The following is a 23,321-nucleotide window of genomic DNA, read 5'->3' as shown; positions in this document are numbered from 1 at the left end:
AAAACCATCTGGGTTAGATGATCCAGAACCCATGCAGTTGGGGGCTTCTAAGTTATCTGTTGCTGAAAAAACTAGAAGACGCTCTATGGGTCTTTGTCTGTACTGTGGAGCTTCAGGTCATATGGTTCGCTCCTGCCCTGTAAAGCAGCCGGAAAACTCCAGCGCCTAGGTGAGATCGAGGAAACTCACCTAGGCGGTCAGGTATCTCCTCATAAGAATCGTTTATTATTACCTTGCAATATTATCTGGAGTGACAATTCTTTTGATGGTCAGGCTTTTGTGGATAGTGGGGCAGCAGGTAATTTCATGGACCTCACTACCGCACAAAGCCTAGGTATTCCTGCTTTACCATTGTCTGAAGAAATTTGTGTCACAGCTATTGATGACTCTCCTTTGGTGTTGAGCCAACCTATAACTGTCACACCTGAAGTCCTGTTAAAAATTGGTGTTTGTCACTGTGAAAAGATTAAGTTTTTCTTGCTTGATTTACCTTCCACCCCAGTCGTATTAGGTCTTCCTTGGTTACGCTTGCATAATCCAACATTTGATTGGCAGTCGGCTCAACTCACATCATGGTCTAATACTTGTTTTAAAAACTGTATTAGTTTGCTTCCTTTACGTGGTACTGAGGTTAAAGCCAATCAATTGCCTGTATGTTACCAAGAATTTTCAGATGTATTTTCTCCACAGGAGGCTGACAAACTTCCCCCTCATAGACCATACGATTGCCCTATTGAGTTATTACCTGGTACCATACCTCCTCGGGGTAGGTTGTTTCACCTTTCAGGTCCTGAGAAAGAGGCTATGAGGGATTACATAAAAGAGAATCTTGAGAAGAGTTTTATTAGACCTTCTTCCTCTCCTGCCGGGGCGGGGTTTTTCTTTGTGGAGAAAAAAGATGGGGGACTCAGACCATGCATTGATTATAGAGGGTTAAACAAGATCACAGTGAAGAATCGTTACCCTCTCCCACTCATTGACGATCTCTTTACTCAGGTGTCTGGAGCTCGAGTTTTCACTAAATTAGATTTGCGCGGAGCTTATAACCTCATCCGCATCCGGCAGGGAGATGAATGGAAGACTGCATTTAACACTCACGAGGGTCATTATGAATACCTAGTCATGCCATTCGGTCTTTGTAATGCCCCAGCGGTCTTCCAAGATTTTGTTAATGACATCTTTCGAGATTTCCTAGGGAAATTTGTTGTTGTTTATTTGGATGACATTTTAATATTTTCAGCCTCTGTTTCTGAACATCGTACTCATGTCAAAATAATTTTACAAAAATTACGTGAAAATCGTCTATATGCTAAATTGCAAAAGTGTATCTTTGAGACCCGACAGGTTTCCTTTTTAGGTTATGTTATCTCTGACTCTGGATTGTCCATGGATCCCTCCAAGTTATCTGCAGTTCTAGAGTGGCCACAACCTCAGGATCTCAAAGCACTTCAAAGGTTTCTGGGGCTCGCTTATTTTTATAGAAAATTCATTAAAGATTTTTCTATTAAAGTAGCACCATTGACTGACCTTACAAAAAAAGATGCTGACCCTTCTCAGTGGTCTTTACAAGCAATCAAAGCCTTTAAGGATTTAAAACAGGCCTTCTGCACTGCGCCTGTTTTGATCCATCCTGACATCCAATACCCATTTGTTGTTGAAGTTGATGCTTCTGAGCGAGGGGTGGGGGCAGTGCTTTCCCAGTATGCAGGCAAACCGGAAAGATTGCATCCTTGTGCTTTCTTTTCCAAGAAATTCTCTTCTGCTGAACAGAATTATGATATTGGCAACAGAGAATTACTGGCAGTCAAATGGGCATTCGAAGAATGGAGACATTGGTTGGAAGGAGCTTCTCACCCAGTCACTGTATACACCGACCATAAAAATTTGGAGTATATAGAAAATGCCAAAAGACTGAATCCTCGTCAAGCACGTTGGGCTTTATTTTTCTCACGGTTTAATTTCATTATAACTTACAAGCCAGGCTCAAAGAACACCAAAGCTGATGCTTTATCTCGTAATTTTGAAGTCCATTCTTCCAAGGTAGAAGCTCCTGAACCAATCCTCCCTTCCCAATATATTGTTGCAGCCTTGTCTAGGTCCACCTTGTCAGAGGATTTATCCAGTCTCTTGAAAACTTTTCAAGATGACCCACCACCGGGGCAGCCAGCCCATACCTTATTTGTTCCACCACAATTTAGACTGCAGGTTTTACAACAATTCCATGAGTCTAAAAGTGTTGGTCATCCTGGTCAAAAGAAGACCCTGGAGTTGTTATCACGTCTTGTCTGGTGGCCCTCAATGATAAATGATGCTAAGGCATTTGTAAAAGCTTGTACTGTATGTGCCCGCAGTAAAGCTCCCAGATCGGCTCCTAGTGGATCTTTACTCCCGCTTCCCATCCCTAGTAAACCTTGGACGGATTTATCTATGGATTTCATAGTAGATTTACCTCCGTCCCAAGGTTTTACGGTAATCTGGGTAGTGATAGACCGGTTTAGTAAGATGGCTCACTTTGTACCCTTAGTTAAATTGCCTTCGGCCAAAGAATTAGCTGAGTTGTTCATTAAACATGTCTTTCGTTTACATGGTATACCTGAAACCATTGTCTCTGACAGAGGGGTACAATTTGTGGCTCAGTTCTGGCGTTGTTTCTGTGCCAGGATGGGCATTTCTCTGTCTTTCTCTTCTGGGTTTCATCCAGAATCTAATGGCCAAACTGAGAGGACTAACCAGACCCTTGAGCAATATTTACGTTGTTATGTTTCTGAGAATCAGGAGGAATGGGCTGATTACATTTCATTTGCGGAATTTGCATTCAATAATCTGGTTAGCTCCTCCACCGGTTTGTCACCATTTCAAGTGGTTACTGGTTGTCACCCTAAATTTGCATCATTGTCTGGGTCATCATCTAATTTCCCTGTTTTGGAAGAATGGTTGAATTATATGTCATCCATATGGAATAAAGTTAAAGAAAATTTGGAAATCGCTAGTAAAAAACAAAAAGATTTTGCTGACCGGCATAGGTCACCTGAACCTGAATTTATTCCGGGAGATCTAGTTTGGATTTCCACTAAGAATATTCCTTTACGTCAACATTCTTCCAAGCTGGGTCCCAGATTTATTGGTCCATATCCTATCCTTGAAAAAATTAATAGAGTGACTAACAAAGTGTGTTTACCGCAGTCTCTGAGAATAGTCAACTCTTTTCATGTGTCGTTGTTGAAATCTGCCAGTGATGCCATTTCCTCCTCTTCCCCACCTCCACCCATTGAGGTAGATGGTAGTCCTGAATATGAAGTAGAACGTATTCTGGAAGTTAGGAATTCCCTTCAATACCTTATTGACTGGAAAGGGTAGGGACCAGAGGAGAGATGCTGGATACCTGCTCGTCAAGTTCATGCTGATGATTTGGTTAAAGATTTTCATTCTAAGAATCCAGATAAACCAGGTGTTGAGTGTTCGGAGCCCACTCCTCAGAGGGGGGGTACTGTTAGGAATTCACCTGGAGGTTCCCGCAATGCGACCGCTCATGATGAGAGTTGCGTCGGAACCTCCACTTCCGCATGTCAACGGCCATCCTCCGCTGGTGATGCGTGCACTGGGGATCGCTCTGCGCATACTGGTGGGCGGTTTTCTCGCTCCTCTCGACCACAGTATGGTCTGAGGCGGCGACAGAGGTAGTGTCAGCTGACAGTTTAGTCAACTGACATGGGTTTTAATAAATATATAAAATATGAATACTGTCCCTGGCTGGATTTGAACCCTGGCCTCTCACGCCAGAGGCGATGACTTTGACCAGTATGCTATAGCTAATATACAGCCAGGAGGTTTTGTTAGTCAGCTGAGTAGTTACCCAACTGACATGTATTGCTACCTGTGTCAGCTGATCTCTTCAGCTGACACTTAAACAGGATTATTGCCTGCGTGTGATTGGCTGCTGTGTGCATGTGGTCGACCACTGATTGGTTGCATGAAGTATTTAAACCTGCTGAGTGCTTCCTGTGATTGCCCGTGATAGCTTTGGCTGTGTGCTTTTGCTGGGTGTGATTTACTGCTTATTGATTACCTGTGAACCGACCTCTGCCTGGAATCTGACTACGCTTTGCCTGCTGCCTGAACCGACCTTCTGCCTGATCCCTGACTATTCTCTGATCTCCGCCTGGACCGACCTAGGATTACCTGACCTTGATTTCGCCTGCTCCTTGTGTACCTCGATACTTCTGATTGTACGTGTATGACCTCAGATTGTTACTGGACTCTGCTTATCTCCTGTTAGGTTCTGGTGAGTTACATAGTTCACTCTACGTTCAGCTCCTATACCTTGCACCTACAAGGCCTGGGTGTAACCGAAGTCGGGCAGGTGTTGTTTCCTCACCTCCCGTTCAAGCGAGGACGCGCCACATAGGGTGAAGAAGGTGGGGATAGATTGGGGCATAGGAGCTGAGCTGTGAACTGATAACTGGCCAAGCCTGACATTACAGTATGAGTTCAATCTCCATTGAAAGGATTTATGTTTCTTAGTTTCTAGATAAACTTTCAAGAACACAGGAGAATGGTCCGATAGGGTCGAGCAACCAATGTTTGCTTCCACCCGTTCAGAAAGTAAATTATGTGATACAAAAAAATAGTCAATACGAGAGTACATTTTATGCAAAGGGGAGAAATATGTATAGTCCCTCGTTGTAGGATGCTGAAGACGCCAAACATCACATAATTGTCTATCTTGTAGCATCTTCCTAACCCTTCTAATACCTTTATAAGTAAGGAAGGTTTTACCGGAGGAAGAGTCTATCAGCGGATCTAATGTAAGATTTAAATCCCCGCCAATTACTACTGTTCCTTCCGAGAAGTCGTCAATTGCCCCCATAAGCTGATGGAGAAAATCTAATTGCTTGTTATTAGGGGCATAGTAAGTTCCCAGCGTTATTTTCCTGGAATTATACATTCCCTTTACCAGGAGGATTCTCCCCTCTGTATCTCTATAAATCTCCTGGTCCTCCAGGGAAACCCCCCTAGCGAAGACAATTGCTACCCCTCTTTTTTTTGCGTCCGCCGCACAACTATATATGGCATTAGGAAATCTTTTATTAGTTAATTTTGGGTGGTCCGGGGTTTTAAAATGGGTCTCTTGGATCATTGCTATCCCAACTCCCATTTTATATATTTCTTGGAGGAGAGAAGACCTCTTCTCGGGTTTATTAAGACCGCGGGCATTCAGGGACCCAATTTTAAGGTGCGCCATCATATTTCCTAGGGCTCTGTATTCTCTTCCCCTCAGCACAGCCCATCCTCGATCCGACCTCCCCCGTGTACTGACCATTCACTCCCTCACTTCCAACATCACTCTCTCTTTCACTCCCTTTCAGTTTGAATGTACACCTCACACAATGTCCATCCAATTCCTCTTGTGAGTGGACATCATCCACTCCTACCCTCCTGTTGAGGGCTTTTGAGCATCGCGCTCCTAACCTGTAGGGTGATCCCCCATATCTACTCCTACCTCTTTTGGGCATTCAGCCCCGGGGGGTAATCGTACTAGGTAATACCTAAGGGCATAAGTCTCTGTCCCCAGACCTCCTCCCACTTTTCCTATCTGAGCAAAAAAAAAAAAAAAAAAAAAAAAAAAAAAAAAAAAACCCCACCCCAAGGGGTATCTTCCCCTCTCCCCCCCGTCTCCTCCTTTGTATTATAATTCAAGGGTGGCTTTCGGGTAACAGGGTTCCATACTGGAGATCTCTCTTTACTCATCCCTTCTCATCTCCTCCCCCCTCTCCCCCTCCCTCCTAGAAGCCATCAAGGTTCTTAATTATAGGCCGTTGGTTGCCTGTGTCCTCCAGCCATCCATTGAGTTCAATGATAATTGTACATAAATTCCATTTCCTCTCCTTAAAATCACACTGAAGCAGGTATAATCCGCATATACAGTCAACATATAAATCAGTACATTATGAAGTATTTTACTAGAAGGCATGGGGTGGCCATCTTCCCGGACGCGGTATTTATCCTAACCCCTTATTACCTTAATTATCTATATCTATATCTACTTTACATCAATTTCCATTATCTAAGTCTCCTATTTTCCTGTATTTCTATCATCTTAGGTAATCCCTTCCTCCATCTAAACCACGCCCGGTGGAGTGTCAACCCATGCCCTATTTCCACTTTACATTCAACTTCTTTTATAAAACCCGATATTATTTATTCTCCAACTGTTGAATTATCATCATAGTAAGATAAAAGTCCAAGGAGTCACCTCCTTACTCATCTATATACCCCAGGAATATTCCTATATTTATTTCTTTTATCCATTATTCTAAAACAAAACATTTTAACACTTTATCTTCCTGTCTGCGGCTGTCTGGGCCTTATTTCCTATTCTTCTTCACCTAGTGATTAGTGGCTTCCCTTATCCCTTCTTCCAATTTCCCTATTCCCCCTCCTAAAGTGTATCCCTATAATCTCTCCCCCCACCTTTATCTTCAAATTTCCCCCTAGCCTGCCCACCCCTCCCCCCACCTCCAGATGTATCCCTATGTGTTTCCCAAACTCTGATATATCTTCTAGTGATTAACCTTCCCAGCCTCCCTTACCTACCCTCCCCAATCCCCTTCCTCATATGACTTCTCAATTTTATATTGTGACTCTTCCTATTACCCCTGTCCAGACAACCGCAGACCGTCTGTTCCTAACGAGAAGACATAGCAAAAACCCTTATAAATCAATTGTGAATATACTGATTATGCTTACTTACAATTCCATCCCACCTCATTCCCCCTCCCCCCTCCTCCCCCACTTCCCCTCTCCCTGTTTGCGACCACCTGGGCAGCATTTATTTTCCATGATAATACATTAACCTTATTTACCCTATGTCTCCCCCTTTCAAATTCTTATTTATGTGTAACTTAACGTGTCCTTATTAATTACCTCTGTTTACTGTGCATCAAATATCAGTGAATATTTACAGATCCCTTTCTCCCTTATTTACATGCCTTATCCCCTCATCGTGTTTTAATTGTAGTTAAGGCCCATACACACGTCGGATTTGCGCGAACGACGGGTCGTTTGAACGTTCCGTCGTTCGCACGTTTCCGCATGAAATCCGGCGTGTGTACAGACTATCGTTCGGGAGATAAGACTGGTTACCAACGATCCGCCGGGCGGATCGCTGGTAACCAGTCTTATCTCCCGAACGATAGTCTGTACACACGCCGGATTTCATGCGGAAACGTGCGAACGACGGAACGTTCAAACGACCCGTCGTTCGCGCAAATCCGACGTGTGTATGGGCCTTTACTCTCCTTTCCTCATATCCTTATCCCCTTATCTAATCGTGTTACATCTGTCCAGGTAGCCGCGCCGAGGGAGAAACAGCAGAGAAGTGAAGGGGAACCAGTTCAATTCATGACCTTCTCCTTTCTCTCTATTATATTAATATCTAGGTCCCTTTCAAAAATCTCAAGTACCAGTACTGAGAGAGGAAGGAGAAAGGAGAGGGGAAAAAAAAAAAAAAAAAAAAAAAAGAGAGGGCTCAGTTCAGTTCCATTCTATGTATTCATCAGCTCGTTCGCCTACTCCTTTGCGACTTTCTCTCTGATATATCATTGTCTGGGTCCCATTCAGGGATCTCAACAGGTGTTATTGCTAAGAACTGAAAAAACTCTGGGAGGTCTCTTGGGTGCCTCAGAAAAAAGGATTTTTGATTCTTCCTCACTATTAAACTAAATGGAAATCCCCATCTATATTGTATTCCTTCTTTTTGTAGTGCTTGTAGCAACGGGCGGATGGCTTTTCTCTGCTGTAGGGTACTTGGGGCCAAATCTTGATACAGCTGTATTTTATGTGTCTCACACAGAATATTTTCCTGCTTTTTAGCTGCTCCCATAATTGCTTCCTTCTCATGGAAATGATGTAACCGACAGATTATGTCTCTTGGTTGTTCCTCTTCTCTGGGGAGCTGTCTCAGCGCTCTATGGCATCTCTCAATCTTTATTAACTGATCTGAGGGCCTATCGAGTAGCTTATTAAATATTAATGTGATGGTGAGATGCAAATCCTCCTGTTTGTAAGTTTCCGGGAGCCCCCGTATTCTAATATTCTTTCGCCTGGATCTGTTCTGTAGATCTTCAATTTGATATCTAAGTGATCCGCAGTAATGACGCTGGCTTTCTCTCTCCTCCCACAATTTGGCAGTTTTGACCTGCATCTCTATTATAGCGGCTTCTAATTTATCCACTTTACTGTTTGTATTATGTAAAGCCTCACGGATCACTTCCAGGTCAGCTTTAGTGGAGGCAACAATTTTTTCCGCTTGTTCAGTAAGGTCTTGTTTAGTGGGAAGGGTTTTTAAAAAATGCCAGATATCGTCCAGATTCCTCTGACCTTTGGATGGTATCTCATGTGGGTCATTACTAGCCCCCTGTCCCCCGACCGAGAGTCTCTCTGTCTGTTTACTCGTCCCTCCGGCCCCTCCCGTCTTTGGGAAAAAGTCCTTTGCAGATCTCTGCGAGGGGTTTATGCTCTCCTCTGTCTCCTCTTTTTTCCTATTGCGACCTGTCATTTTAATGCTTTTATCTCCTATTGGCTCCAGTCAGTATAGAAGTGAGGTTCCTCTGATCCTCTAATAACTCGTTTTTTCCCTCCCTCCCTTCTTACTTAATATGATAGAGTCTCTTAGCCTGTAAATCCCTTACACCATAAATATTTCCTTTCCTTAATATGTCCAAAACCGCACTAGCGGCTTTCTTTCTGATGTATGTACTGGCTTTTCCAGGATCCACTCACCCCTTTCCAGGGACCCAGCTACCGTGCTCTCAGCTTGTCTCCGGCGGGCCGGTGAAGATCCCCCCCGGAATATACAGGTCCAGCAGCGTTCGGTCCGCACTCAACCGCCCAGCTCTTCTACCGATCACGTGGGGTGCCTGCGGGAGTGCTATGTATGATGCTCCTGTATCTCTCGAACTCCTGCGTTCCTCCTGCGCTCCGCCTGCCGCTTGCCGGTCGCGCAGGGTACCTGCGAGAGTGCTGTGGATGACGCTCCTGCGTCTCTCGGACTCTGGCGTCCCACCTGTCGCTTGCCGGAAGCTCCTTGCTGCTCAACCGCTCAGCTCTTCCCCCCGGTCACGTGGGGTGCCTGCGGGAGTGCTGTGTTATGTGTGGCGCTCCTGTGCCTCTTAGGCTACGGCGTTCCACTTGCCGCTTGCCGGGGGCTCCAGGCTCCTAGCTGCTTCCTTCCACCTCTCTCCGCGTCTGAGAAGGCCGGCTGTCCGAGTTTGCCCACCGCTATTCCACAAGTTGAAGCAAACCAGCCGATGCGCTGTGGATGGAGGAAGCCGGGGACAGAGCTCAGAACACCACGCCCTACGTCATCACGCTAGAACGCCCCCGCCACTATCCATCTTGTTGCTCAAAATCTCACAATACATGGCCCCATTCATCCTCTCCTTAACAAAGACTTGTTTGCTTTGCAAAAAAGCACCCCCAAAGCATGATGTTAACACCCCTATGCTTCACAGTGGGGATGGTGTTCTTGGGATGCAGAGTAACAGGTCTTTGAAAGGCAGAATTCTTGCTGATTTCCAGGTGCTCAAATACTTTTTTTTAAGTGGGAGAACTTGCACTTGAGTGTTCAAATACTTATGTTCCTCACTGTATGACTTTGTTTTTATTATATTCTGAATAACTGATGCACAAAGTGTGTGACCCTGACTGTAACATCTCTTAAGGGGAACCCGAGGTGTGAGAAATCTGAAAGAGAACCCGAGGTGGGTTTGAAGAATATTATGTGCATACAGAGGCTGGATCTGCCTATACAGTCCAGCCTCTGTTGCTATCCCAAACCCCCCTAAGGATCCCCTTCACTCTGCAATCCCTCATAAATCACAGCCACGCTGCTGACAAACAGCTTGTCAGAGCTGGCTGTGTTTACCTCTATAGTGTCAGTCTGCTGCTCTCCCCGCCTCCTGCAGAACTCCAGTCCCCGCCTGCATCCTTTCCCTCCCTGCTGATTGGAGGGAAGGGACGGGGGCAGGGACCGGAGCTATGCAGGAGGCGGGGGAGCAGCCGAGACTGACACTGCAGATGTAAACACAGCCTCACAGCACGGCTGTGATTTATGAGGGATTGCAGAGTGCAGGGGGACTTTAGTGGGGTTTGGGATAGCAACAGAGGCTGGGCTGTATAGGCAGATCCAGCCTCTGTATGCAGATAACATTCGTTAAACACACCTCGGGTTCTCTTGAAGGTTGACATGTTTTTTATTCCTTTTAAATAATGCACATTGCCTGGCTGTTCTGCTAACTCTCTCCCTCAAATATTTACAAGCCATACACACTGAGCAAGCATATGCTGATCAGATGTCTAAAACAAATCTGACTGGATTAGCTGCATGTTTGTTTCAGGTGTGTGATTCAGACCCTACTGACCAGAAAGATCAGCAGGACTGCCAGGCAACTAGTATTGTTTAAACAAAAATAAATATGGTGGCCTTGATAGGTCTCATACCTTGGGTTCCTTTTAATGACAGGGAAATTAAAAGACACACCAAAAACTATGCTCTATGTTCCTGGAAGTGAGGGACAGGTAGTAAGTGTATTGATAATGGGAACACCTGAAAACAAACAGCAGCTCCTGCTGGTCATTTGTAACATCGCAGGCATTCATTTAGAGTAGAACAGGGGTACCAACGTCTGTTGTCAGGATATGGTTAAATTAGATTCACACTGAGCATTAACTCTTGGCAAAATGATTCCCCCTGATCCATATCTGATTAGGTCTTTGATAACATTAATAAACTTATTTTTTTCAAGGAAGAGGGGATGGTGGCACCTTGGAGATGTCACTTGCTGTCATTTCTGACTTGTCTATTTCTAAAGTGGCATACAATTTGCATTATATTTTCATAGAAGCCAGAATATTATCATCTCATTGATCATCTCTACACCTGAATAGGATGATAGGAATACAGTTTCATTTCGCTAATGAACACTCTGCAGGCCTCAGAAGTACCTGCAGACACTTTGAAAAGGCTGTCAAAACTATAACTATACTTTCGGGCAACCTGAGTAGCAATTTTGTTTAAAGAGAATCTGAAGGGAACATAGAATTAATTTAAAAAATACATTTTTCGATACAGCTAAAATTGACAAAGTAAATGTGCCAGTTACCGCTGCTACACTGGCTGCCATTTGTCTACAAATCAGTTTAAAAAATAAAGATACTTCCTGTATAAAGATGGCCATGACTCCTGAACAGCATCCGGTCATGGCCATTCCTTCTGTGCGTCCGCACGGCCCATTCTATTTCAATAAATGTATAAACAAATGTCACTCCCTTGTTTCATACATACAGTGGGATGCGAAAGTTTGGACAACCTTGTTAATCGTCATGATCGTTGGTTATGATAAAAAATGTCAGTTACATATATCATATAGGTGCAGCTAAGGTTTTTGTGGCCCCAAGCGGACTGTAGCAAGAGGCCCTATCCTGCGGCGCGCGAAGCGCGCCGCGGCGAAAAATGGGTGTGGCTATCCCGCATAAGTGGGTGTGGCCATGACATGTGGGTGGAGCAGGAGGGCGGATTGGGGCGGGGCTGTTTGCGGGGAAAAAAATGGATGTTGGGGTGATTGAGGCGCGCGTAGCGCGCCGAAAGATTGGCGCGGCCATGACATTGTATGGGCGAAGCTTAACCGTAGCACAGCAAATATAGCCAACTATGACCATTAAATAATAAATGCAGCAACAGTTACCCCAGACACCAGAAAATAAAAACGCAATTTGGGCCACATTTCAGCAGAAATCAAACGCAATTAGGGCACATTTTCAGCAGAAATCAAACGCAATTAGGGCACATTTTCAGCCGAAATCAAACGCAATTAGGGCACATTTTCAGCAGAAATCAAACGCAATTAGGGCAGAGTTCAGCAGAAATCAAACGCAATTAGGGCCACATTTTCAGCAGATATCAAACGCATTTAGGGCACAGTTCAGCAGAAATCAATCGCAATTAGGGCCACATTTTCAGCAGATATCAAACGCAATTAGGGCACAGTTCAGCAGAAATCAATCGCAATTAGGGCCACATTTTCAGCAGATATCAAACGCATTTAGGGCACAGTTCAGCAGAAATCAATCGCAATTAGGGCCACATTTTCAGCAGATATCAAACGCATTTAGGGCACAGTTCAGCAGAAATCAATCGCAATTAGGGCCACATTTTCAGCAGATATCAAACGCATTTAGGGCACAGTTCAGCAGAAATCAATCGCAATTAGGGCCACATTTTCAGCAGATATCAAACGCAATTAGGGCACAGTTCAGCAGAAATCAATCGCAATTAGGGCCACATTTTCAGCAGATATCAAATGCAATTAGGGCACAGTTCAGCAGAAATCAATCGCAAATTCGCAATTAGGGCTGCGGCTGCAAAAAGAAAAGAATTTACTCACCTGGCAGGCTGGCACTGGCAGAAGTCTTCTCTCCCTGGTCTCCTCTCCCGGCCGGCTTCTCAGGCGCGCAGTTCCCACGGAGCTCCCTTCCTGGCTTCCTCCTCTAATCTCCCGCGCTGATTCATGCAGGGCTACGGGTCGGGAAGATGGCCACCCGAAGCCCTGTACTGGAGACATAGTCTCCAGAGCAGGGCTTCGGCGGCGGCCATCTTCCTGTAGCCCTGCTCTGCTCTGCCAGCCCGGCGGGGCTGCGGGGAAAAAGTGACGTCACGCCGACGTCACGGAGCCGCCGAGGCCCCTAAGATTGTGAGGCCCCAAGCGACCGCTTGGTTCGCTTTATGCCTCGCGGCGCCCCTGGGAGACACACACAGTGATATTTGAGAAGTGAAACTAAGTTTATTGCATTTACAGAAAGTGCGCAATAATTGTTTAAATTAAATTAGGCAGGTGCATAAATGTGGGCACTGTTGTCATTTTATTGATTCCAAAACCCTTAGAACTAATTATTGGAACTCAAATTGGCTTAGTAAGCTCAGTGACCCCTGCCCTACATACACAAGTGAATCAAATTATGAGAAAGAGTATTTAGGGGGGGGGGGGGGGTCAATTGTAAGTTTCCCTCCTCTTTTAATTTTCTCTAAAAAGTAGCAATATGGGGGTCTCAAAACAACTCTCAAATGACCTGAAGACAAAGATTGTTCACCATCATGGTTTAGTGGAAGGGTACAGAAAGCTGTCTCAGAAATTTCAGCTGTCTATTTCCACAGTTAGGAACATATTGAGGAAATGGAAGACCACAGGCTCAGTTCAAGTTAAGGCTTGAAGTGGCAGACCAAGAAAAATCTTGGATAGACAGAAGCGAGCAATGGTGAAAACAGTCAGAGTCAACCCACAGACCAGCACCCAGAGGCGTATCTACAGGCATGCAGGCGTGGCTAATGCCCTGGGCGCCGCCTCCTTCCAGCTACTAGGGGGGCGCAGTTCCCTCATCAATGTGCTGTGCATCAATGCCCTGCCCTCCACTCATGCTGTGTAAATAGCAGTTGAATTTATCACAGTGAGGGGACGGAGCGTTACAGCTAACAGCTTCCCTCCCCCTTCCCTTCAACTGAGTGAAAGTATTACTGGAGCCAAGCTGCAGCCATCACCCTGCCTGAGCACGGAAGATCAGTGATGGCTGCTCAGGGCTTCTCTGCTGGGGAATCCAGCAGGCAGCTCTGTGCCTGCGCTCCCTTCCTGATAAAACGCCTGGGGACAGGACAGATTACATTCCTGCAGCCTTTTTCCAACCACGGGTTATGCAGAAAAGTTCAGTGACAGGCAAATCTGCATCTCTCCCCTTCTACAGCTGCTCTACAATCGCCAGCTCTGTCTACCTGCTTCTCTGAACAGACCCAGCTGGAGGAGTACAGAGTAGCTGCAGGAAGGGGAGAGATGCCGATCTGCCTGTCTCTGAACTTCTTTGCTACACGTGGTGGGGCGATGAGTACTGGAACACTGTGAGTACCCACTCCAACCAGATACTGCCACCCACCCACCCCAGCAAGAAGGCAGATGCTGCCACCCACCTCAGCCAGGTTCTGTCACCCCCCCCCCCTCCAGCCAGAAGCCAGATGCTGCCACCCACCCCAGCCAGGTACAGTCATGCACCCCATCCAGATGCTGCCACTTCCCCCCCCCCCCAGCCAGCAGCCAGATGCTGCCACCCACCTCAGCCAGGTTCTGTCACCCCCCCCCCCCCCCCAGCCAGCAGCCAGATGCTGCCACCCACCCCAGCCAGGTACAGTCACGCACCCCATCCAGATGCTGCCACTCCCCCCCCCCCCCCCCCCCGCAGCGCGCAGTCAGATGCTGCCACCCACCTCAGCCAGGTTCTGTCACCCCCCCCCCCCCCCAGCCAGGTGCTGCCACCCACCCCAGCCAGGTACAGTCACGATGCTGCCACACACGCCAAGTTCTGACACCCCCCCAGCCAGCAGCCAGATGCTGCCACCCCCCCAGCCAAGAGTCAGATGCTGCCACTCACCCACCCCAGCTAAGATCTGTCACCCACCCTCCACAGCCAGCAGCCAGATGCTGCCACCAACTTGCTTCAACCAGCAGCCAGATGCTGGCACCCACCCCAGCCAGATACTGCCACCCAGCCAGCAGCCAGATGCTGCCACCCACTTGCTCCAACCAGCAGCCAGATGCTGCCACCCACCCCAGCCAGATACTGGCATCCACCTGCCCCAGCCAGATGCTGCCACCTACCCACCCCAGCCAGCAGCCAGATGCTGCCACCCACCCCAGCATGCAGCCAGATGCTGCCACCCACCCCAGCCAGATACTGCCACCCAGCCAGCAGCCAGATGCTGCCACCCACTTGCTTCAACCAGCAGCCAGATGCAGCCACCCACCCCAGCCAGATACTGCCACCAACCCGCCCCATCCAGCAGCCAGATGCTGCCACCCACTTGCTTCAACCAGCAGCCAGATGCTGCCACCCACCCCAGCCAGATACTGCCACCCACTTGCTTCAACCAGCAGCCAGATGCCGCCACCCACCATAGCCTGATACTGCCACCCACTTGCTTCAACCAGCAGCCAGATGCTGCCACTCACCCCAGCCAGATACTGCCACCCACCCGCCCCAGCCAGATGCTGCCACCCACTTGCTTCAACCAGCAGCCAGATGCTGCCTCCCACCCCAGCCAGATACTGCCACCCACCCGCCCCAGCCAGATGTTGCCACCCACCTGCACCAACCAGCAGCCAGATGCTGCCACCCACCTGCCCCAGCCAGAAGCCAGATGCTGCCACCCACCCCAGCCAGATACTGGCACCCACCTGCCCCAGCCAGATGCTGCCACCTACCCACCCCAGCCAGGTTCTGTCACCCTCCCACTGCAGCCAGCAGCCAGATGCTGTCACCCACCCGCCCCAGCCAGCAGTCAGATGCTGCCACCCACCTGCCCCAGGCAGCAGCCAGATACTGCCCCCAACCCCAGCCAAATTCTGCCACCCACCCCAGCATGCAGCCCAATGCTATCATCACCCAAAACCCACCCCAGCCAGATGCTGACACCCATCCACCCCAGCAAGCAGCCAGATGCTGACACCCACCCACCCCAGCAAGAAGCCAGATGCTGTCACCCACCACAGCAAGCAGCCAGATGCTGCCACCCACCACACCCAGATGCTGCCACCTTCCCACCCCAGTCAGATGCTGCCACCCACAGACCCCAATCAGCAGCCAGATGCTGTCACCCACCCTTCCACCCCAGCCAGCAGCCAGATGCTGACACCCACCCATCCCAGCAAGCAGCCAGACTATTTATTTAATTTTGAGGCACGACTACTTAAATGTAATATATAGGGGGCAATGGCTACTCAATTTATGTACAGGGGCATTTTAAACTAGTATTTTGGGGGGAGGGGCGCAAATTCAGTGTTTGCCATAGGCACCATATTACCCAGATACGCCTCTGCCAGCACCTAAGACCTACAACATCATCTTGCTGCAGATGGAGTCACTATGCATCGTTCAACCATTGGGCGCACTTTACACAAGGAGATGCTGTATGCGAGAGTCATGCAGAGGAAGCCCTTTCTCCGCCCACAGCACAAACAGTGACACTTGAGGTATGCTAAAGCACATTTGGACAAGCCAGCTTCATTTTGGAATAAGGTGCTGTGGACTGATAAAATTAAAATTTAGTTATTTGGGCATAACAAGGGGCATTCTGCATGGAGGAAAAAGAACACAGCTTTCCAAGAAAAACACATGCTACCTACAGTAAAATATGGTGGTTGTTCCATCATGGTGTTGGGCTGTGTGGCCAGTGCCGGGACTGGGAATCTGGTCAATGTTGAGGGACTCATGGATTCCACTCAGTATCAGCAGATTCTGGAGACCAATGTCCAGGACTCAGTGACAAAGCTGAAGCTGCACCGGGGCTGGATCTATCAACAAGACAATGACCCTAAACACTGCTCAAAATCCACTAAGGCATTCATGCAGAGGAACAAGTACAATGTTCTGGAATGGGCATCTCAGTCCCCAGACCTGAATATAATTGAAAATCTGTGGTGTGAGTTAAAGAGAGCTGTCCAAGTGTCCATGCTCGGAATCCATCAAACCTGAATGAACTAGAGATGTTTTGTAAAGTGGAATGGTCCAAAATACCTTCAACCAGAAGCCAGATTCTCATTGGGACCTACAGGAAGCATTGAGAGGATCTACTAAATATTGATTTCATTTCTTTTTTGTGGTGTCCAAATTTATGCACCTGCCTAATTTTGTTTAAACAATCATTGCACAGTTTCTGTAAATCTAATAAACTTAGTTTCACTTCTCAAATATCACTGTGTGTGTCTCCTATATGATATATTTAACTGATATTTTTTTTATCATATCAACCAACAATTTATACAGGTAAATCATGACGGTTAAAAAGGTTGCCCAAACTTTCGCATCCCACTGTACATAGTGCACAGGATCTATAGGGCTGTGCATCCCACAGCTTCAACCTTCTCTGCTGTGAGAGTCGCAGGCTGCTTGGAGTATCTGTGCTGCGAGTCTCACAGCCTAGGGAGCACACATAAGGGGCTAAATAATAATTAAAAGGGGCGGGGATAGGCGGCAATTGACTGTGAAGAGGCAGAGCTACGGTAAACAGCTCTGCCTCCTCCTGGAAGCATATTCTGCGACCAGATGGGTTGGCAAAAATAAAAAGCACATTTCTGGGGACAGGATTGCTCGTTCTGCCGCAGGTTTGCCACATATCACTTCACACGGTAATGACAATATGGATTACAGTGAGAAAAAAAGAAAAAACTAATTTGCATGAGACTCACTTCAAGCATAGATTACTTCATCAAGGCACAGCCATGGGCTTCAATTCATCAAGCATTACCGCATTCGGTAATGCTGAAAACAGCTGACTTTACGGAGCACTTAGTAAAATGTTAATTCATCAAAGCAGTTACCGCATGAGAAGCAGACATTCCTGTGCAGAGAGATAAATTACCGACTTGTTAAGTGATTACCTCAACACATGTCAGTAAAATGTCAGCAAATGTTAATTCATCAAGCTCACAGCATTCGATAACATGTGCGGTGTTTATCTCCAGCTCTCCCCTGTCGATAAGGAGCTTGGAATGCCTTCTCTGTGTGTGACAGGACCATAGAAACCTCCCCTGTCCCCTGCAAGTGCTGCTGATAGGTTGGCCAGGCTTCTCGGGTGGAACAGACCCCCCCCAGGCAGCCAGGGGAGAGAAAAGAATGAAAGTTATTTTCCAGGCACCCTTCTTTTCTATTATTATTATTATTATTTAGTATTTATATAGCGCCAACATATTACGCAGCGCTGTACAGTGTATATATATATATATATATATATATATATATATATATATATATATATATATATATATATATGTCTTGTCACTAACTGTCCCTCAAAGGAGCTCACAATCTAATCCCTACCATTACCATATGTCTATATTATGTAGTGTAAGTACTGTAGTCTAGGGCCAATTTTTTAGGGGGAGCCAATTAACTTATCCGTATGTTTTTGGAATGTGGGAGGAAACCTGAGTGCCCGGAGGAAACCCACGCAGACACGGAGAGAACATACAAACTCTTTGCAGATAGTGCCCTGGCTGGGATTCGAACCAGGGACCCAGTGCTGCAAGGCGAGAGAGCTAACCACTACGCCACCGTGCCCTTCGGTAGTGTAACCCCTTGAGTGCCTGATTAAATATGCAGGGATGCAAGTGGGAGCTTGTGGCAAAATGACCTAAGCAGGGAATGTGTAATGTTTCTCAGCAGTTCATCTAAGCTGTGGCAAGTAAATAGAAACTTAAGACTAATGAGACAGATTCAGCAAGAGCAGAGGCAGCACAACAAATATAAAAGGCACATGTATAGGGATGTCGGTGCTGCCTCTTTCCTATTGTAATGCCCTCACTGCACGGACCTCTTCGGTAACTTACCGAACATCTACCACATGTGTGAAAATATTGATGAATTAGCACAGTGAAGTGTAAAATACCGAATGCGGTATTTTAAGGACTGGGATTTTGTTATCGAACACCCTTTGATGAATTGAAGCCATGGTTTACCTCCCAACTTTTGTAAAATAAGAAAGATTGACACTTAAACCACACCCCTGCCACACCCCCAACACAACCCTAGTCACGCATACCATAAAGATTTCATAAGGAAAATATGTTGCTTTCTAATTCAAACCACACTGGTCCTTTCTATTTTGGTTCATTTTTCTTTATATTGACACTTGAAAATAAGGAATACATCAATTTAAAGGCTGGGGATAAAGTTTAGACCAATTAAAACACATTTGTCAGTAGAAAAATACCTGTATTTACATAGATCTGTACATCAGTCCTGAAAGATGGACACATGAGGGAGAAAGAGGGACAGAGGGACTGGGTTCCCAAAGAGGGACAGTTGAGAGCTACGCATAGTGCAGTGCTTGCCGAGATTAATTCTATAGCTCCGCTGCAGCAATACTATTTACCATTACCATGTACAATTCAGTCATTAAGGTACCCATTAACCGTACAATTTTTTGTGAATTATTGCATATGCAGATCATATTGTATGAAAACAGAGAAGCTGGTGGGGCCAATCGATCCTCAATAATTACATTTTAAAAGTGTCCTTAAAGTGAACCTCCGGACTAAAAATCGACTCAGCAGCACTGAAAAGGCTTGGTGTTTCTTTAACAGTTTCACAGCATCAGAACTTTGTTTCTCTTATACAAGCCTCATTTTTAGCTGCACAGAAGAAAACTGCCCGGGCATTTTTCCCCTGATGCTGTGCAAAGCATGATGAGATTTCTGATGTTATTGTTCTCGTTCTGCTGTTTTGGTGCAATTTTTTTTTTTTACACTTTGAATTTGACATTTGAAGCCTAGCACATGCAGCTGGGAGGGGTTATCAGGACACAGGACAGTTGGAACTGTGTCTCCTGCTCCCTGTCACCTCCTTTCAACCAAAAAGATGGCTGTCCCCATGACAAAGATGGCAGCTCCCATGAATCACAAACATTTGCCTGCTCTTTTAAAACCGGGTGGGTAAGAGCTTATATTACCTATCTATTCTAATTAACATAACTAATGTAACTTGATGACAATATGTTTGTTTAGGCTGAAGTTCCTCTTTAAATAATACATGAGCTTGGGGAAAAAAAGGCTGATTTACTTACCAGGGGCTTGCTCCAGCCCCTGTGGCCCTCATCGCAGCTTCTCCGTCTACTACTCTTTAGGCGTCTCCACCACTCATGGTCGCCCTCTTGTGGGCGGGAGAATTATATGCAGATGCAGTGCTACTGAATCCTCCCTACTACTGGAGTGCAAGCGGCTGCTGTGAAAGGGACCCCAGAAGAGTGGCAGATGGCGTAACTGCAGCGAGGGCCACAGATGCTTCTAGGGGCTGGAGAAAGCCTTAGGTAAATAAATCTTCAGCTCATGCATCATTTAATGAGCTAGTCAATTGGTGCGGCGGATAAGTTCCCAACTGGTTTTAATATCGGATCTGAATGATCTTATTGAAAATATGGTGATTGGTAAAATTTGCACCATTGATGGACACCTTCAGTCTGAATCACACATGGAAACATTATACAGGGAGTGCAGAATTATTAGGCAAATGAGTATTTTGACCACATCATCCTCTTTATGCATGTTGTCTTACTCCAAGCTGTATAGGCTCGACAGCCTTCTACCAATTAGGCATATTAGGTGATGTGCATCTCTGTAATGAGAAGGGGTGTGGTCTAATGACATCAACACCCTATATCAGGTGTGCATAATTATTAGGCAACTTCCTTTCCTTTGGCAAAATGGGTCAAAAGAAGGACTTGACAGGCTCAGAAAAGTCAAAAATAGTGAGATATCTTGCAGAGGGATGCAGCACTCTTAAAATTGCAAAGCTTCTGAAGCGTGATCATCGAACAATCAAGAGTTTCATTCAAAATAGTCAACAGGGTCGCAAGAAGCATGTGGAAAAACCAAGGCGCAAAATAACTGCCCATGAACTGAGAAAAGTGAAGCGTGCAGCTGCCAAGATGCCACTTGCCACCAGTTTGGCCATATTTCAGAGCTGCAACATCACTGGAGTGCCCAAAAGCACAAGGTGTGCAATCCTCAGAGACATGGCCAAGGTAAGAAAGGCTGAAAGACGACCACCACTGAACAAGACACACAAGCTGAAACGTCAAGACTGGGCCAAGAAATATCTCAAGACTGATTTTTCTAAGGTTTTATGGACTGACGAAATGAGAGTGAATCTTGATGGGACAGATGGATGGGCCCGTGGCTGGATTGGTAAAGGGCAGAGAGCTCCAGTCTGACTCAGACGCCAGCAAGGTGGAGTACTGGTTTGGGCTGGTATCATCAAAGATGAGGGGCCTTTTTGGGTAGAGGATGGAGTCAAGCTCAAGCTTTCTGGAAGATACCTTCTTCAAGCAGTGGTATAGGAAGAAGTCTGCATCCTTCAAGAAAAACAGGATTTTCATGCAGGACAATGCTCCATCACACGCGTCCAAGTACTCCACAGCGTGGCTGGCAAGAAAGGGTATAAAAGAAGTAAAACTAATGACATGGTCTCCTTGTTCACCTGATCTGAACTCCATTGAGAACCTGTGGTCCATCATCAAATGTGAGATTTACAAGGAAGGAAAACAGTACACCTCTCTGAACGGTGTCTGGGAGGCTGTGGTTGCTGCTGCATGCAATGTTGATGGTGAACAGATCAAAACACTGACAGAATCCATGGATGGCAGGCTTTTGTGTGTCCTTGCAAAGAAAGGTGGCTATATTGGTCACTGATTTGTTTTTGAATGTCAGAAATGTATATTTGTGAATGTTGAGATGTTATATTGGTGTCCCTAGTAAAAATAAATAATTGAAATGGGTATATATTTGTTTTTTGTTAAGTTGCCTAATAATTATGCACAGTAATAATCACCTGCACACACAGATATCCCCCTAAAATAGCTAAAACTAAAAACAAACTAAAAACTACTTTCAAAAATATTCACAGCTTTGATATTAATAGTTTTTTGGGTTCATTGAGAACATGGTTGTTGTTCAATAATAAAATTATTCCTCAAAAATACAACTTGCCTAATAATTCTGCACTCCCTGTATAGTGAGACCATGGGCTTGATTCACAAAAGAGTGCTAACTGATGGCACTGACGTTTTTGCGCAAATTTTCACATTTCGTGCGATCACGAATTTTTAACGTTTTCGCATGCAAATGTGAATTTTCACGCGAAAACGATATCGTTTGCGCGCAAAAACGTCCGTGCTATCAGTTAGCACTCTTTTGTGAATCAAGCCCCATGAATCCTGAATCCCACCGTATGTAAAAAATAATAATTCCCCTTTGTGTTACAGTCTGTGTCTGTCAGCGAGTCACATGTAAAATAGCAACCAACCTACAACATATCTATAGCCAGAGAGCTGGTCCTTACCATGAGGTGGGGGGGCTGCAGCTTCAGCCGGTGGAGGGTTGGCAAAAGGCTTTGAAGGTTTTGGTTTATCTGAAAAACAACACAGTTGATGGTAACATTGGTAAGAATGATATAGGCTACCCTACAATTGAAGAATTTAAAGGGGCACTACAGCGAAAAACTAAAATTTTAAAATATGTGCAAACATATACAAATAAGAAGTACATTTTGTCCAGAGTAAAATGAGCCATACATTACTTCTCTCCTATGTTGCTGTCACTTACAGTAGGAAGTCGAAATCTGACAGAAGTGACAGGTTTTGGACTAGTCCATCTCTTTATAGGGGATTCTTAGAGATATATTTATTTTCAAAAGCACTTAGTGAATGGCAGTTGCTCTGTCCAACTGCTAAAAACTGTGTAGCGAGCTGGGAGGCTATCCAGCATCATTGTTTAAATCCTTTTTAGGGAAAATCTTTATAAAGAATAAAAGCCTTGCCGATAATCCCCTATGAAGAGATAGACTAGTCCAAAACGTGTCACTTCTGTCCGATTTCTTCTGCCTACTGTAAGTGACAGCAACATGGGAGAAAAGTAATTTATGGCTCATTTTACTCAGGAAAAAATGTACTTCTTATTTGTATATGTTTGCACATATTTTACATTTTACAGTTTTTCGCTGTAGTGCCCCTTTAATGGTAGTGCCCAGCTATGACAGCTGCTGGTCACAGGACTTGTGGATATGGCATGTAGAATATACTGGGTGAGTGAAGAGCTCATTTTACGGCTAGAAACTCTGGTGTGGCCTCACATCAGTCATGACCATCTACTATGTGAGCCTGCAGTAGTATCATCAGTACCAGAGAGCATCAGTGGTGGCATCACATAAGTAAGCCACCTTAAAGGGAACCTTAAATGACAGATAAAAAAAGATGTTTCACTTAACTGGGGCTTCCCCCAGCCTCCTGCAGACTTCCTGTGCCCGTGTCGCCTCAAACTGATCCTCTGGTTCCCCGCAGGCAGCTGGTTTCAATTTTGGCAGTGCGCCTGCTCGATCACCCTCCCGCTGCCATAGCCTGTATTGCGCGGGCGCAGTACACGTATACATCCGTGCAGCACGCATACTGCACATGTGCAAGACAGCCACGGCGGTGAGAGCGTGATCGAGTACGCGTGCGCCGACAGCCACGCAGGCGCACTGGCCGCCTATGGAAACTAGCTGCTTGCGGGGTACCGGAGGATCAGTTTGAGACAGTGCAGGCACTGGACATTTGCAGGAGGGTGGGGAAGCCCCAGGTAAGTGATCTGTCAGTTAAGGTTCCCTTTATTAAAGAGAAATTCCGACCAAAAATTTAACTTTATTCCAATCAGTAGCTAATACCCCCTTTTACATGAGAAATATATTCCTTTTCA

General features: G+C 45.9%; 1 protein-coding gene across 3 annotated transcripts in view; it reads right to left on the bottom strand.

Moving 5' to 3' along the window:
- TRIM25 (tripartite motif containing 25) overlaps positions 1-23,321 on the bottom strand; it is a 77,260-nt gene that overhangs the window by 31,490 nt on the left and 22,449 nt on the right. For all 3 annotated transcript variants that reach the window (XR_011025128.1, XM_068262590.1, XM_068262589.1), the window contains exon 7: positions 21,931-21,999. Coding sequence is in view for 2 of the 3 variants with exons in the window: in XM_068262590.1 (XP_068118691.1) it covers positions 21,931-21,999 (69 nt within the window). In the remaining variant the exon portion in view is untranslated. The remainder of the gene's footprint in view (positions 1-21,930; positions 22,000-23,321) is intronic.

Source organism: Hyperolius riggenbachi, chromosome 12 (assembly GCF_040937935.1).
Source record: "Hyperolius riggenbachi isolate aHypRig1 chromosome 12, aHypRig1.pri, whole genome shotgun sequence".
NCBI lineage: Eukaryota > Metazoa > Chordata > Amphibia > Anura > Hyperoliidae > Hyperolius > Hyperolius riggenbachi.
This window is presented reverse-complemented; position numbering and strand designations above follow the sequence as displayed.